General features: G+C 45.7%; 1 protein-coding gene across 2 annotated transcripts; it reads right to left on the bottom strand.

The window, feature by feature from the left end:
- Positions 1–1,110: 1,110 nt before the first annotated feature.
- LOC139656379 (ATP-binding cassette sub-family C member 5-like) lies at positions 1,111–13,195 on the bottom strand. Of its 2 annotated transcripts, XM_071533935.1 has the most exons (12): positions 13,019–13,195; positions 12,504–12,650; positions 11,200–11,329; positions 10,618–10,900; positions 9,021–9,207; positions 8,551–8,640; positions 7,305–7,494; positions 5,926–6,085; positions 3,845–3,923; positions 3,351–3,464; positions 2,863–3,027; positions 1,111–1,212 (listed from the first exon to the last, which is right to left on the bottom strand). In XM_071533935.1, the coding sequence occupies exons 1-12, from the start codon at positions 13,193–13,195 to the stop codon at positions 1,111–1,113; spliced, it is 1,824 nt and encodes a 607-aa protein (XP_071390036.1). The 2 variants fall into 2 exon arrangements, with proteins under 2 accessions (XP_071390036.1, XP_071390037.1); XM_071533936.1 differs by lacking the exons at positions 3,845–3,923; positions 8,551–8,640; positions 9,021–9,207; ... (2 more) ...; positions 12,504–12,650; positions 13,019–13,195 and having other exon boundaries at positions 3,351–3,455; positions 5,931–6,085; positions 7,305–7,401.
- Positions 13,196–13,982: the final 787 nt, after the last annotated feature.

Genomic DNA, 13,982 nt, shown 5'->3' on the forward strand with positions numbered 1-13,982 from the left:
TGCAAAAAAGCAACAGCAGTCAGTCAGATGATCATGTGACATCAGGAGTCCACACAGGTACCACCTGCAATACAGAGCAGAGAACACACTCTGGAGTTCACCACTGGAAATATATAGATAGATATATATAGATATATTCTATAACCCAGAGCAGTTTGCTATGAATATAGCTACATGTAGAGCTTCCTTTACTCCTCTATTACTTCAGAATATACAGTACAGACAGGACAGGGACAGGGACAGCACCTTCAGATCAGCCTGCTGGATCAAGACTGACACTGGCACACTGACTACAGCCAGGTCCGATCCATCATGGAGGAACATGGAGAACTGTGTGTTAGTTAATGAAGTGTAAATGTGTGTGAAGCAGAGAGCAGCTGAGTCAGCTTGTTGTGGTGTGGCTGTAGATCCATTCAGTAACGTTCTCAGTAAAAGTGAATAGTGTGATAAGGTGGATTTGTTTCCAAATGTAGGTTACTGTGACACAGTAAACTGTCTTGTCTTTAGCCCTAGTCTCTACTCCAAAACATGAAGAGTTGTAGCTTGAGAAGAGTCAGCTCAGTTAACCTGAACAAACTGTTAGCTAGCTAACTAGCCGGCAAACACACTGATGTTAATGTCAACATGCTAACGCTAGCTGCTACTAGCTACGTTAGCTAGTGTGCTAATCAGATGTGTTAACAACAAGACAGTGATGGTTAGCTGACCAGATGCTATGGTTAGCTAGCTAACAAGCTGACATTATCTAAACACTAAATCAATCAGATGGATCAGTGATGAAATGATCAGTTCAGTCAGAAACAGACAGAAATGAACCGTCTGTTCAATTCTGTTGAGACGACAGAAACACAGTCAGCTGTTCACAGAGCTGAGGACCTCCAAGATGGCCGCTGGGGGGGGGGGTGACATCACCCAGAAGTCTCTATAATCTTCTTATTATTCCTAGTTTCTATGATTTCCTGTTTCATCAGACAGTTTACAGTGAAACTGACAAATGTGAGAGAGGAGGATGGGGTCAGAGGTCACGACCTGCACCTGACCCCACTGCTGCTCAGTATGATCTTCAGGACCTCCTTTCTCCTCTCCTCCTCTCTTCGTCTCTCCTCCTCTTCATCCTCTCACAGAAATCTTGTTTTCCACAGCAGCCAGCATGGAGCAGAATCGGGAGTTCTCATTGGCCAGGAGTTTGGACGGCTCGTCAAACTCCACCACCTGGACCAATCAGATCAAAACAACTTTATTCACACTGCAGGTTAAACTTCATTTAAACCACCAGTCACCAGTCTGCACACCTGACTGAATGTTTCTCATTCTCTTAAAGCATTTTGATCTAAAGTCTTCTGCTTAAACACACAGTGTGTAATTTCTGCCGCTAGGCTCTCAATCAAAACAATAACAGAAGACGTAGTTTGGTGACGTCGTGAAGTAGCGTGGGATCATGGGAGTTTTTTTACGGGGACAGCTTCGGCGACAGAACGCAGCAAACAAATAATCGTGATCCGTCACAGTGAGCGATAAAAACAACAGAATGAAAAAACCATGCTCGCCATGACAGGAGACCAAATGAAACGCACCGTTACCTTGAAGAAAATGACAGATTTCTCTGGGTTTGATCATTGTTGGAAACATTTGGGATAATGTAAGAACACAACTCAAAAAAATATATAACATAGGTCTAGTCGTTTTTATATATTTTAATGTGGAAATGTTACATATTATACCTTTAAATGCTTGAAATGAGTTTCTTAGACAAATATAAATAGTGAAGTTGATCCTATATATGAATTTCTTTCCAAAGCCTTTGTCTTTCCATCAAGGCAAAGAATCTAAAATATAAGATAGTTTTGATTTGTTTAACACTTTTTTGGTCGCTGCATAATTCCATTTGTGTTATTTCATAGTTTTGAGTCTTTACTGTTATTCTAAAATGTGGAAAATAGTAAAAATAAAGAAAAATGTGTGTGTCCAAGTACTTGGACACACACATTTTTCTTTATTTTTGAGCACTGCAGTACTTGTAGTGGCCCAGTACTGATCCTGCAGCAGCAGTCCTGCAGCAGAAGTCCTGCAGCAGAAGTCCTGCAGCAGCAGTCCTGCAGCAGTAGTCCTGCAGCAGAAGTCCTGCAGCAGTAGTCCTGCAGCAGAAGTCCTGCAGCAGCAGTCCTGCAGCAGTAGTCCTGCAGTAGTAGTCCTGCAGCAGAAGTCCTGCAGCAGCAGTCCTGCAGCAGTAGTCCTGCAGCAGAAGTACTGCAGCAGCAGTCCTGCAGTAGAAGTCCTGCAGCAGTAGTCCTGCAGCAGCAGTCCTGCAGCAGAAGTCCTGCAGCAGCAGTCCTGCAGCAGCAGTCCTGCAGCAGAAGTCCTGCAGCAGTAGTCCTGCAGCAGAAGTACTGCAGCAGCAGTGCTGCAGTAGTCCTGCAGCAGAAGTCCTGCAGCAGACGTCCTGCAGTAGTCCTGCAGCAGCAGTCCTGCAGCAGCAGTCCTGCAGCAGAAGTCCTGCAGCAGCAGTCCTGCAGCAGCAGTCCTGCAGTAGAAGTCCTGCAGCAGTAGTCCTGCAGCAGCAGTCCTGCAGCAGAAGTCCTGCAGCAGCAGTCCTGCAGCAGTAGTCCTGCAGCAGAAGTACTGTAGCAGCAGTGCTGCAGTAGTCCTGCAGCAGAAGTCCTGCAGCAGCAGTCCTGCAGTAGTCCTGCAGCAGCAGTCCTGCAGCAGCAGTCCTGCAGCAGAAGTACTGCAGCAGCAGTCCTGCAGTAGTCCTGCAGCAACAGTGCTGCAGTAGTCCTGCAGTAGTAGTCCTGCAGTAGTCCTGCAGTAGCCCTGCAGCAGTAGTCCTGCAGTAGTCCTGCAGTAGTAGTCCTGCAGTAGTACCTGTCCCTGGTTGAGCACCATGACTCGGTGGCAGTTGAGCACGGTGTGCAGGCGGTGGGCGATGGTGAGCGTGGTGCAGTGCTGGAACGAGCTGCGGAGCGTCTCCTGCACCAGAGCGTCCGTCTCGCTGTCCATGGCCGCCGTGGCTTCGTCCAGGATCAGCACCTGCACACGGGACCGGACCGGACCGGACCGGACCGGACCGGCCGATCAGAGCACAGCGGGTCAGCCCGGAGGGTTCTGACATCATACCGGCGCTTCTGGACCGAAGACACCGATAGAAAAGTCTGTGCTGATATTCACTATCTTCACATTTTTCCCTTTCAATGCAACTTTAGAAACAGAAAAGAAGCCAAGCAGCTGTTGCAGAAATGACCAGATGTGGGAGTGCCTTAACACTAACCTGTCTGTCTCTCTGACCTCTCTCTCTATCTGACCTGTCTCTCTCTCTGACCTGTCTGTCTCTCTCACCTGTCTGTCTCTCTCACCTTGCACTGCCTCAGCAGGACTCTGGCCACACACAGCAGCTGTCTCTCTCCCACTGAGAAGTTCTCTCCATTCTCCACCACCTCCGAGTCCAGCTTCAGAGGCAGCTGGGACACCTGGCAGACAGACAGGCAGACAGACAGACAGACAGACAGGCAGACAGACAGACAGACAGACAGACAGACAGACAGACAGGCAGACAGACAGACAGACAGACAGACAGGCAGACAGACAGACAGACAGACAGACAGACAGGCAGACAGACAGACAGACAGACAGACAGGCAGACAGACAGTCAAAAAGATAAGTCAATGACAGTATTGTGTTAGAATTTTATACTGAAAACAAAGTAAGTGACAGTCAGCAACAGACAGTTGTCTGTCAGTTGACCACATATCACTGACAGTGAGGTGTTATGGTGTGGTCAGTCTCCTCTCTGTAACTAACTGCTATGTATGAATATGTTATGATCTGTGGTGTATCTGTTTGTACTCACACACTCCTTCATGTGCGTTCTCTCCAGAGCGTCCCAGACCTGCTCCTCTCTGTACTGGCTGAATGGATCCAGGTTGGACCTGCAGACACACCGCTGACATCACTGACCTTGTGTCTGCTCAGCTAACCATCACTGTCTTGTTGTTCACACACAGTGGTGGAAGAAGTACTCAGATCTTTTACTTAAGTAAAAGTAGAAATACCACAGTATAAAAATACTCTGTTACAAGTAAAAGTCCTGCATTCAAAATGTTAGTAAAAGTACAAAAGTATTAGCATCAAAATGTACTTAAAGCAACAAAAGTAAAAGTACTCATTATGCAGAATGGCCCATTTCAGAATAATACAGTAAATATTATATTATTGAATTATAATTATTGATGCATTAATGTGTAAGCATCACTTTAATGTTGCAGCTGGAAAAGGTGGGGCTGATTTCCACTACTTTATATACTGCTGGGTAGCTTACAGTAATCTATAATAATACATCACAATTTATTAGTTGATTATATTTTGTATTAATAATCTGAATCTGCAAAGTAACTAGTAACTTAAATTATCAAATAAAGGTAGTGGAGTAAAAAGTACAATATTTCCCTCTGAAATGTAGTGGAGTAGAAGTATAAAGTAGCATCAAATGGTAATACTCAAGTAAAGTACAAGTACCTCAAAATTGTACTTAAGTACAGTATTCAATTAAATGTACTTCGTTACTTTCCACCTCTGTTAACACATCTGATTAGCACACTAGCTAACGTAGCTAGTAGCAGCTAGCGTTAGCGTGTTCACATTAACATCAGTGTGTTTGCTGGCTAGTTAGCTAGCTAACAGTTTGTTCAGGTTAACTGAGCTGACTCTTCTCAAGCTCCAACTCTTCATGTTTTGCAGTAGAGACTAGAGCTAAAGACAAGACAGTTTACTGCCTGCTGCTGCAGCTCCATCATGAAGTTTAATCATCATCATGTTTATTGAGCTGATCATACTGCTGTCTCTTTTTTGGTATAAATTACTTCATAACTAATCTTTTCCTTTTTTGTTGTTTTCTCTCTTTATTCCTTTACTCTGCTTTTCCTTTTATTTTCGGTTTCTTTTAATATTCTTTTACTTATTTTCTACTTTTCCCCCTATTTATTTAACAGTATTAACTTACCTATTGATTTGTTTAGATTGTTTTGTTCTTTCTAAACTTTTTTGGGGTTTTATTATACTATATTGTAATTATGTATGATTGTTACTAAGGGAGACACTCCATAAGACCCTCTGGGTTTCTTTGGTCTTCCTTGCACATGCTCTTTATGATGTTGGTATACATTATGGATATTTTGTTTGAATTACTTAAAATTACTTACTTAAAAAAAATAATCTAACCTAATGTGATCTAATATAATCTAATGTAATCTAATATAATTTAATGTGATTTTATATAATCTAATGTAATCTAATATAATTTAATGTGATCTAATATAATCTAATGTGATCTAATATAATCTAATATAATCTAATGTGATCTAATATAATCTAATATAATCTAATATGATCTAATATAATCTAATGTGATCTAATATAATCTAATGTGATCTAATATAATCTAATATAATCTAATGTGATCTAATATGATCTAATATAATCTAATGTGATCTAATATAATCTAATGTGATCTAATATAATCTAATGTGATCTAATATAATCTAATGTGATCTAATATAATCTAATGTGATCTAATGTGATCTAATATAATCTAATGTGATCTAATATGATGTAATATAATCTAATGTGATCTAATGTAATCTAATGTGATCTAATATAATGTAATATAATGTAATATATCTAATGTGATCTAATATAATCTAATGTGATCTAATGTAATCTAATGTGATCTAATATAATCTAATATAATCTAATGTAATCTAATGTGATCTAATATAATCTAATGTAATCTAATGTGATCTAATGTGATCTAATGTGATCTAATGTGATCTAATATAATCTAATGTAATCTAATGTGATCTAATCTCACTGAACATTGTTCTACACTAACATCACAGTCAGTGTCAGTGGACAGCGGTCTCCGGGACGTCCCACCTGACCGTCCCGCTGAACAGGACCGGGTCCTGGGGGATGATTGACAGCTTGCTGCGCAGGTCGGCCAGGCCGATGTCACTGATGTCCACGCCGTCGATCGTGATGGAGCCGCCACAACACTCCACCAGCCTGAACAACACCACACCCAGAGACGACTTCCCTGCACACAGACAGGCAGAGAGACAGACAGGCAGGCAGAGAGACAGAGAGGCAGGCAGAGAGACAGAGAGAGAGAGAGACAGGCAGAGAGACAGACAGGCAGGCAGAGAGACAGAGAGACAGACAGGCAGGCAGAGAGACAGAGAGAGAGAGACAGGCAGAGAGACAGACAGGCAAGCAGAGAGACAGAGAGACAGACAGGCAGGCAGAGAGACAGAGAGAGAGAGACAGGCAGAGAGACAGACAGGCAGGCAGAGAGACAGAGAGAGAGAGACAGGCAGAGAGACAGACAGGCAGGCAGAGAGACAGAGAGAGAGAGACAGGCAGAGAGACAGAGAGAGAGAGAGAGAGAGACAGGCAGAGAGAGAGAGAGACAGACAGACAGATAGACAGGCAGAGAGACATTTTCATCAATACTAGAATGAAATGAAATTATTTTAAATATGGTGCTGGGACTGAATATTCCTCATGAGGAGAAGAGCTGAGAGACAGGCAGAGAGAGAGACAGGCAGAGAGAGAGACAGGCAGAGGGAGAGACAGACCAGAGGGACAGACTACATGTTGAAATGAAATTCAGTTTATCACAATACAAAAACATGACAACACATATCATGCAGAGCTGTGACCAAGTCAACTCTGCTCGAGTCCCAAGTCAAGTCTCAAGTCTAAATGTAGAACAGCAAGTCAAGTCAGAACAAATCAAGAGTCCAGTATCAATTTAATATCTTAAAGAAAACTAAATATCTAGGACTTTTCAATGCAATATGGTTTTAATAGGATAAAAACTTGGTAAGAGCATCATGAGTTTGATTTCTATAATCAGTTTCAACTTCAATAAATTCAATCATTCCATACAAATTCAGAAAACAGAATTTAAATTCAGTCGTCTGCTGGAACAAATCTCATCACTTTCAATCTAAGTCATTTACACAAACACAAGATCTCAAGTCAAGACTTTAGAAACCTTTTCAAGTCATCAGAGTACAAGTCAGAGTCAAGTCCCAAGTCACCAGAACCCAAGTCAAGTCAAGTCCCAAGTCACCAGAACCCAAGTCAGAGTCAAGTCTCAAGTCTTCTCTTCATGCAGCAAGTCAAGTCTCAAGCTGTTAAAACTGTGACTCGAGTCCAGGTCATGCGACTGGAGTCCAGGTCATGTGACTCGAATCCAAGTCATGTGACTGGAGCCCCTCTCTGACATGGTGGATCAGACGTGGATCTACCTGAGCCGGTGCGTCCCACGATGCCGATCTTCTCCCTGGGCCGGACGCAGCAGGACAGCTGGTTGAGGACCAGCGGCAGGTCCTCCTGGTACCTCATCTCCACCTGCCGGAACACCAGCTCCCCCTGCTGGGGCCAGTCGGCCGGGGGGGCGCGACCTTTGACCCGGGCCGGGGCCTCCTGGGACAGAGACTGGGACGCAGACGGGACACTGTAACTATCATCATCCATAACTCATGACTCATCCAGTCTGGGGTAATGATCAGAAGACATTTATTCATTTAATTAAAAAGTCAATTCCCATCTGTGCTTGTTCTACTGTCGATGTTTCACTCCTTCAGACAGACGTTTATAATATATTTATTAAATATTACATACACCGCCTGTCAGCAGTTTGGGGACACCTCACCTCAAAGTAATATTGATTTTCTCTGTTACTTTTCAATGAAGAAATAAGGAAAAAATGCCTGCAACGCTTTAGTTAACATCAAATATCTATTTCCTGGGCGATGTTCATAACACATTTATTAAACCACAACGGCTCTAAACACTCTTTCAGAGAAGCATGTAGTTTATTACACATCAGTCAGAACAGACTGTAAAGCATCTTAAACCAGTTTAAACCAGTTTAAACCATCTTAAACCAGCTTAAACCAGCTTAAACCATCTTAAACCATTTTAAACCATCTTAAACCAGCTTAAACCAGCTTAAACCATTTTAAAGCATCTTAAACCAGCTTAAAGCATCTTAAACCATTTCAAACCATCTTGAACCATTTTAAACCATCTTAAACCAGCTTAAAGCATCTTAAACCATTTCAAACCATCTTAAACCATTTTAAACCATCTTAAACCAGCTTAAAGCATCTTAAACCATTTTAAACCAGCTTAAAGCATCTTAAACCATTTTAAACCAGCTCAAACCAGCTTAAACCATCTTAAACCAGTTTAAAGCATCTTAAACCATTTTAAACCAGCTCAAACCAGCTTAAACCATCTTAAACCAGTTTAAAGCATCTTAAACCATTTTAAACCAGCTCAAACCAGCTTAAAGCATCTTAAACCATTTTAAACCAGCTCAAACCAGCTCAAACCAGCTTAAACCATCTTAAACCATCTTAAACCATTTTAAACCATTTTAAACCAGCTTAAACCATCTTAAACCATCTTAAACCATTTTAAACCATTTTAAACCAGCTTAAACCATCTTAAACCATCTTAAACCGGCGTATAAACTGGTCCCAGTACCTGGATGTAGTGGTGGATTCTCTCTACAGAAGTGAAGCGAGCTTCAGTCTCAGAGGCCAAACGCACCGTGAACTGGAACAAACCTGTCAACTGACAGACAGACAGGCAGAGAGACAGACAGAGAGAGAGAGAGACAGACAGAGAGACAGACAGAGAGAGAGAGAGACAGACAGACAGAGAGAGAGACAGACAGAGAGACAGACAGAGAGAGAGAGAGACAGACAGACAGAGAGAGAGACAGACAGACAGAGAGACAGAAAGAGAGAGAGACAGACAGAGAGACAGACAGACAGACAGACAGACAGACAGTTCTTCAGTCTGGTGTATTACAGATGTAATATCTAACTATTTAAACAGAATCTCTTCTGGTTTGCCTGACATCATCTTGTCAGTGTCGGGGCGTTTTGTGGCGTAAACCACTTCCTGTGGGCGTGTCTTGTGGCCCTGGCCCGTCTCTGGCGGTCGGTTACCTGGACGGCGTAGGAGACGGCGAGGCCGGCGTAGGCGGGGGGGATCTGTCCGTGCATCAGGACCACCATGAGCGCCGTGACGCTGATCAGAGCCACGCTGATGACGTCCAGACGCACCGCCAGCCAGCGGGTCGCACAGCTGAACAGGTACAGCACCGCCTGGTTCTGATCCAGCAGGTCCTGGTACCTGACACACACACACACACACACACACACACACACACACACACACACACACACACACACACACACACACACACACACACACACACACCGTCTGTACAGTGGCGGCCATGTTGTCAACAGCTCACTGAGTTTCTAAACGTATAACTTGTCCGTCTCAGCTCGTCTCATGCAGCCGGACCTCTGTCTCAAACTAAAGCAGGTCTGGAGAAAGTCCAGCAGAACAGATGGTCAGAAAAGGGGCGGAGCCTCTGTGGGCTGTTGTTAGGCTTCAAACCAATCAAATCGCTCTATTCTTTGTGTCTTCCTCTGAACTTCCACCAGCAGCAGCTTCAGTCCTTAAAACTAGACATTTCTCTCTCCCATAATGCATCACAGGCTGTGAGACAGGTCTGACAAATCAAACATGAATAGTCGTTTCAAATCTGGGGCCAGTTGCATAAAGGTAGTTTAAGACTAGTCTAAGCCTTAGACTGGTCTTAGATTCTCAGGTTGGACTAGGCTAATTAAGACTGTTACTTAAATATTAGGACTGACTTATTTAGAGGTAGGAAAGATAGCCACCTTCCCCCCGGCTAATCTTGAGTTAAGAAGTTTGTTGTTATGGCAACGAGTCGGCCTAACTGTCAGAGTGGGACGTTTAAATACTGAAGCTGTTTCATACAAGATGACAAATCTCTATTTTTTGGAAAGAACCTGCAGAAGAGAATGAGACAGAAACAACACATTAGATCAGTGGTTGTCAACCTTTTTCATATCAAGGACCCTAATCTAGTCCACACTGGGGTCACAGACCCCCATTTGATGAGATTTTTTTCTCTCTGACCCAAATCTGAGAATATTTTTTATTGTCAGATATGATTTTGTCCAGAACTCCATGACTGTCTGTACTGTAGGCAGAGAGATAACAGAGAAACTATGATCAGAACAGTCATTCTTCTACATTCTCTAATTGTGTTAACTTCTTGTAACTGAGATAATGCTGAAGTTTAACAATTCATCAAGTTGCTGGGGACCCCTGGAACCCCCTCAAGGACCCCTGGTGGTCCCCGGACCCCACGTTGAGAACCACTGCATTAGAGCTCTACAATCAAGAAGTTGTAGAAACAGGTAAATATAAGTGTCTATAGCAAGTTTGACTTGAGGTCACATTTAAGTCTAAGACCGGGTCTATCTTTATGCAGCTGGCTCCTGGCTGCTGACGAAACAGAAGCGAGTCTGAAGTCAAAGTTTTCATCTGTTTACTGTTAGCTTAGCTAAGCTGAAAAAGGAAAATAGTTTCTACTGGACAGAAAAACAAACCAGAGTGTCACGTGTTTTCAAACTCTGGATCCAAGGGTCTCTCATCCGACATTTTCTGACCAGAATTTCCCAAGACCTGTCAGTTTGAGGCGGAGATCAATCCAAAGCCGACCTGTGCAGGACGTCCCGCCCCCTGCCGTAGGCCTGCAGCGTGGCCAGGCCCTGCAGGCTGGAGGTGATGTGGGAGACGAAGGGCGCCAGCGTCACGTTGTCCAGGCGCTTCAGCTCCCGCACCAACACCCGGGACACGCCGTGAAGCCCGGAGAACAGCACCGCCAGGGGAACCACCGCCCCAAGGAACCATGGGAAAACTGAGCTGATGATGGCCAGGCAGAAGAAGACCAGGATCACATTCTGGATCAACATCTCAGCCTGGAAGGGTAGGCGAGTATCGACTGGAGAGAGAGAGAGAGAGAGAGAGAGGGAGAGAGAGAGAGAGAGAGAGAGAGGGAGAGAGAGAGAGAGACGGATAGAGAGAGAGAGAGAGGAGAGAGAGAGAGAGAGAGAGAGAGAGAGAGAGAGAGAGAGAGGAAGAAAATCTGACATGTGGAACTGGGATATATTGACAACTGCAGAGTGGAGGGGGGATGAGCTGCTGAGGGACAGAGGGTTTCAGGTAGTGTGCTGTGATGTCATGTGCTGTGATGTCATGTGCTGTGATGTCATGTGTCCGGAGCGTGTCCTCTGTCCGTACCTTCGTCCATGTCCTTGGAGAAGCGGTTGAGGATTCGTCCGGTGGGCGTCGTGTCGAAGAACTTCATGGGGCTGCGGAGAATCTTCTGGAACAGTTCCTCATGGAGGCGGGAGGAGGCTCGCAGTGTGCCCTGCAGGACACAACAGGACACCACAGGACACAACAGGACACCACAGGACGCAACAGGACACCACAGGACACCACAGGACGCAACAGGACGCAACAGGACACAACAGGACACCACAGGACACCACAGGACGCAACAGGACACCACAGGACACCGCAGGACACAGCAGGACACCACAGGACACCACAGGACGCAACAGGACGCAACAGGACACCACAGGACGCAACAGGACACCACAGGACGCAACAGGACACCACAGGACACCACAGGACACCACAGGACGCAACAGGACACCACAGGACACCACAGGACACCACAGGACGCAACAGGACACAACAGGACGCAACAGGACACAACAGGACACCACAGGACACCACAGGACACAACAGGACACCACAGGACACCACAGGACACAGCAGGACGCAGCAGGACACCACAGGACACCACAGGACACCACAGGACGCAACAGGACACCACAGGACGCAACAGGACACCACAGGACACCACAGGACGCAACAGGACACAACAGGACGCAACAGGACACCACAGGACACCACAGGACACCACAGGACGCAACAGGACACCACAGGACACCACAGGACGCCACAGGACACCACAGGACGCAACAGGACACCACAGGACACCACAGGACGCCACAGGACACCACAGGACGCAACAGGACGCAACAGGACACCACAGGACGCAACAGGACACCACAGGACGCAACAGGACGCAACAGGACACCACAGGACACCACAGGACACCACAGGACGCAACAGGACGCAACAGGACACCACAGGACACCACAGGACACCACAGGACGCAACAGGACGCAACAGGACACCACAGGACACCACAGGACACCACAGGATGCAACAGGACGCAACAGGATGCAACAGGACACCACAGGACACCACAGGACACCACAGGACGCAACAGGATGCAACAGGACACCTTTCAGTCTGGGGTTGGTTTACCCAAAAACCTCTGAAACAGCACTGAGAACATGTGACACTAAAACTCTCTACTGAAACCAATACTAATAAAATTAACTGCATTTACACTGTGGGACACTAAAACTCCTGCGTGTGTGTGTCTGTGTGTGTGTGTGTGTGTGTGTGTGTATGTGTTTGTGTGTGTGTGTGTGTGTGTGTGTGTGTGTGTGTATCTTGGTCACCTTGACGAAGATGATTCCTCGCAGCAGTTTGAGCAGCAGCATGACTACCATGGAGGAGGCGTAGACGGCGGCGTACTGTTGCATCATGGGATTGTCCCGCATGCTGTCAGTCACCACAGAGCTGTTGCCCCGGGTTACCGTGGTGTTCTGGACACACACACACACACACACACACACACACACACACACACAGGTGAGGAGGAGAATAGTAGAGAAGAGGAGGAGGAGGAAGAGTAGTCAGAAGCTGGGGGAGGAGTTAGGAGCTGGGGGAGGAGTCGGGGAGGGGAGGAGTCAGGATCTGGGGGAGGAGTCATGAGCTGGGGGAGGAGTCAGGGGAGGAGTCAGGAGCTGGGGGAGGAGTCGGGAGCTGGGGGAGGAGTCAGGAGCTGGGGGAGGAGTCGGGAGCTGGGGGAGGAGTCAGGAGCTGGGGGAGGAGTCAGGGGAGGAGTCAGGAGCTGGGGGAGGAGTCTGGGGGAGGGGGAGGAGTCAGGAGCAGGGAGAGGGAGGAGTCTCACCCCGCTGCCCTGGTTGATCCAGTAGCTGAGCCACCAGTGGCAGAAGGAGGTGCTGCCGACGTTCAGAGTGAACAGAGCCAGGATGAGCAGGCAGGAGGCGGAGCCACCGCAGGCCGCCATGTACGCTCTGTAGACCGGCCAGGACACCGCCCCACACGCCTGCTGCTCCCCTTTCATATGAATATAACAGAAAATAACATGACATAACATAACATGACATAACATAACATGACAGAAAATAACGTTGAGAAACCGGTGTGTTACAACTTCACCAAATAGAGAAACTAGAGAAACACTACAAGTTCCCTCTTTGTTTATGAAGCAGAGTTTTCAGTTTCTCCTCGTCTGCTGCCATCTCTTGGCAGTCATCACCTAATTTGCATAACGCTATTACTTTATGTATCTAGTGCTAGTAACCATTACAATTTAGTTGTCTTTGTTGGAGGCCGGTGGGTGAAAAACCTTGGTGGTTACCGTTGTCTTTGCTGGCCGGCTTGTCCTTCTTCTCAGATCCAGCCTTGGTCTCTGCTGCTTTCCTCTGGGAGCCGCCGCTCTTCCTGCTGGGAGCCTGCGGTTAAAGCAAGTAAGAGAAGATGTTCTCTTTGGTTCATGATTTTTAGGGTGCTTTTAGGTTTTTATTTCTATTGCTTTTATTTTAAGTTAGTTAAGGTAAGGTAGTTGGCTAGTTAGTAAGTCAATTAGTTTGCTAGTTACATAGTTAGCTAGTTAGGTAGGTATAGTTAGCTAGTTAGTTAGTGGTTGGTTGGTTGGTTAGTTAGTTAGCTAGGGTAGGTAGTCAGTCAGTCAGTCAGGTAGGTAGTTAGTTAGTTAGTTAGTCAGTCAGTCAGGTAGGTAGTTAGTTAGTTAGTTAGTTAGTTAGATAGTCAGGTCAGTCAGTCAGTCAGGTAGGTAGTTAGTTAGTTAGTCAGTCAGTCAGTCAGTCAGTCAGTCAGTCAGTCAGGTA

Source organism: Centroberyx affinis, unplaced genomic scaffold, assembly GCF_046629955.1.
Source record: "Centroberyx affinis isolate AG114_WGS23_722 - 3 ecotype Tasmania unplaced genomic scaffold, CSIRO-AGI_Caff_v1 ptg002467l_1, whole genome shotgun sequence".
NCBI classification, from domain to species: Eukaryota; Metazoa; Chordata; class Actinopteri; order Beryciformes; family Berycidae; genus Centroberyx; species Centroberyx affinis.

Coding starts and splice junctions, on each gene's coding strand:
- LOC139656379 (XM_071533935.1), bottom strand. CDS start 13,195: ATGAAAGGGGAGCAGCAGGCGTGTGGGGCGGTGTCCTGGCCGGTCTAC. Junction 9,208..10,617: donor GGGCGGGACGTCCTGCACAG/GTCGGCTTTGGA, acceptor TGTGTGTGTCAG/GTACCAGGACCTGCTGGATC. Junction 3,028..3,350: donor TCCTGCTGAGGCAGTGCAAG/GTGAGAGAGACA, acceptor TCCCGTGTGCAG/GTGCTGATCCTGGACGAAGC.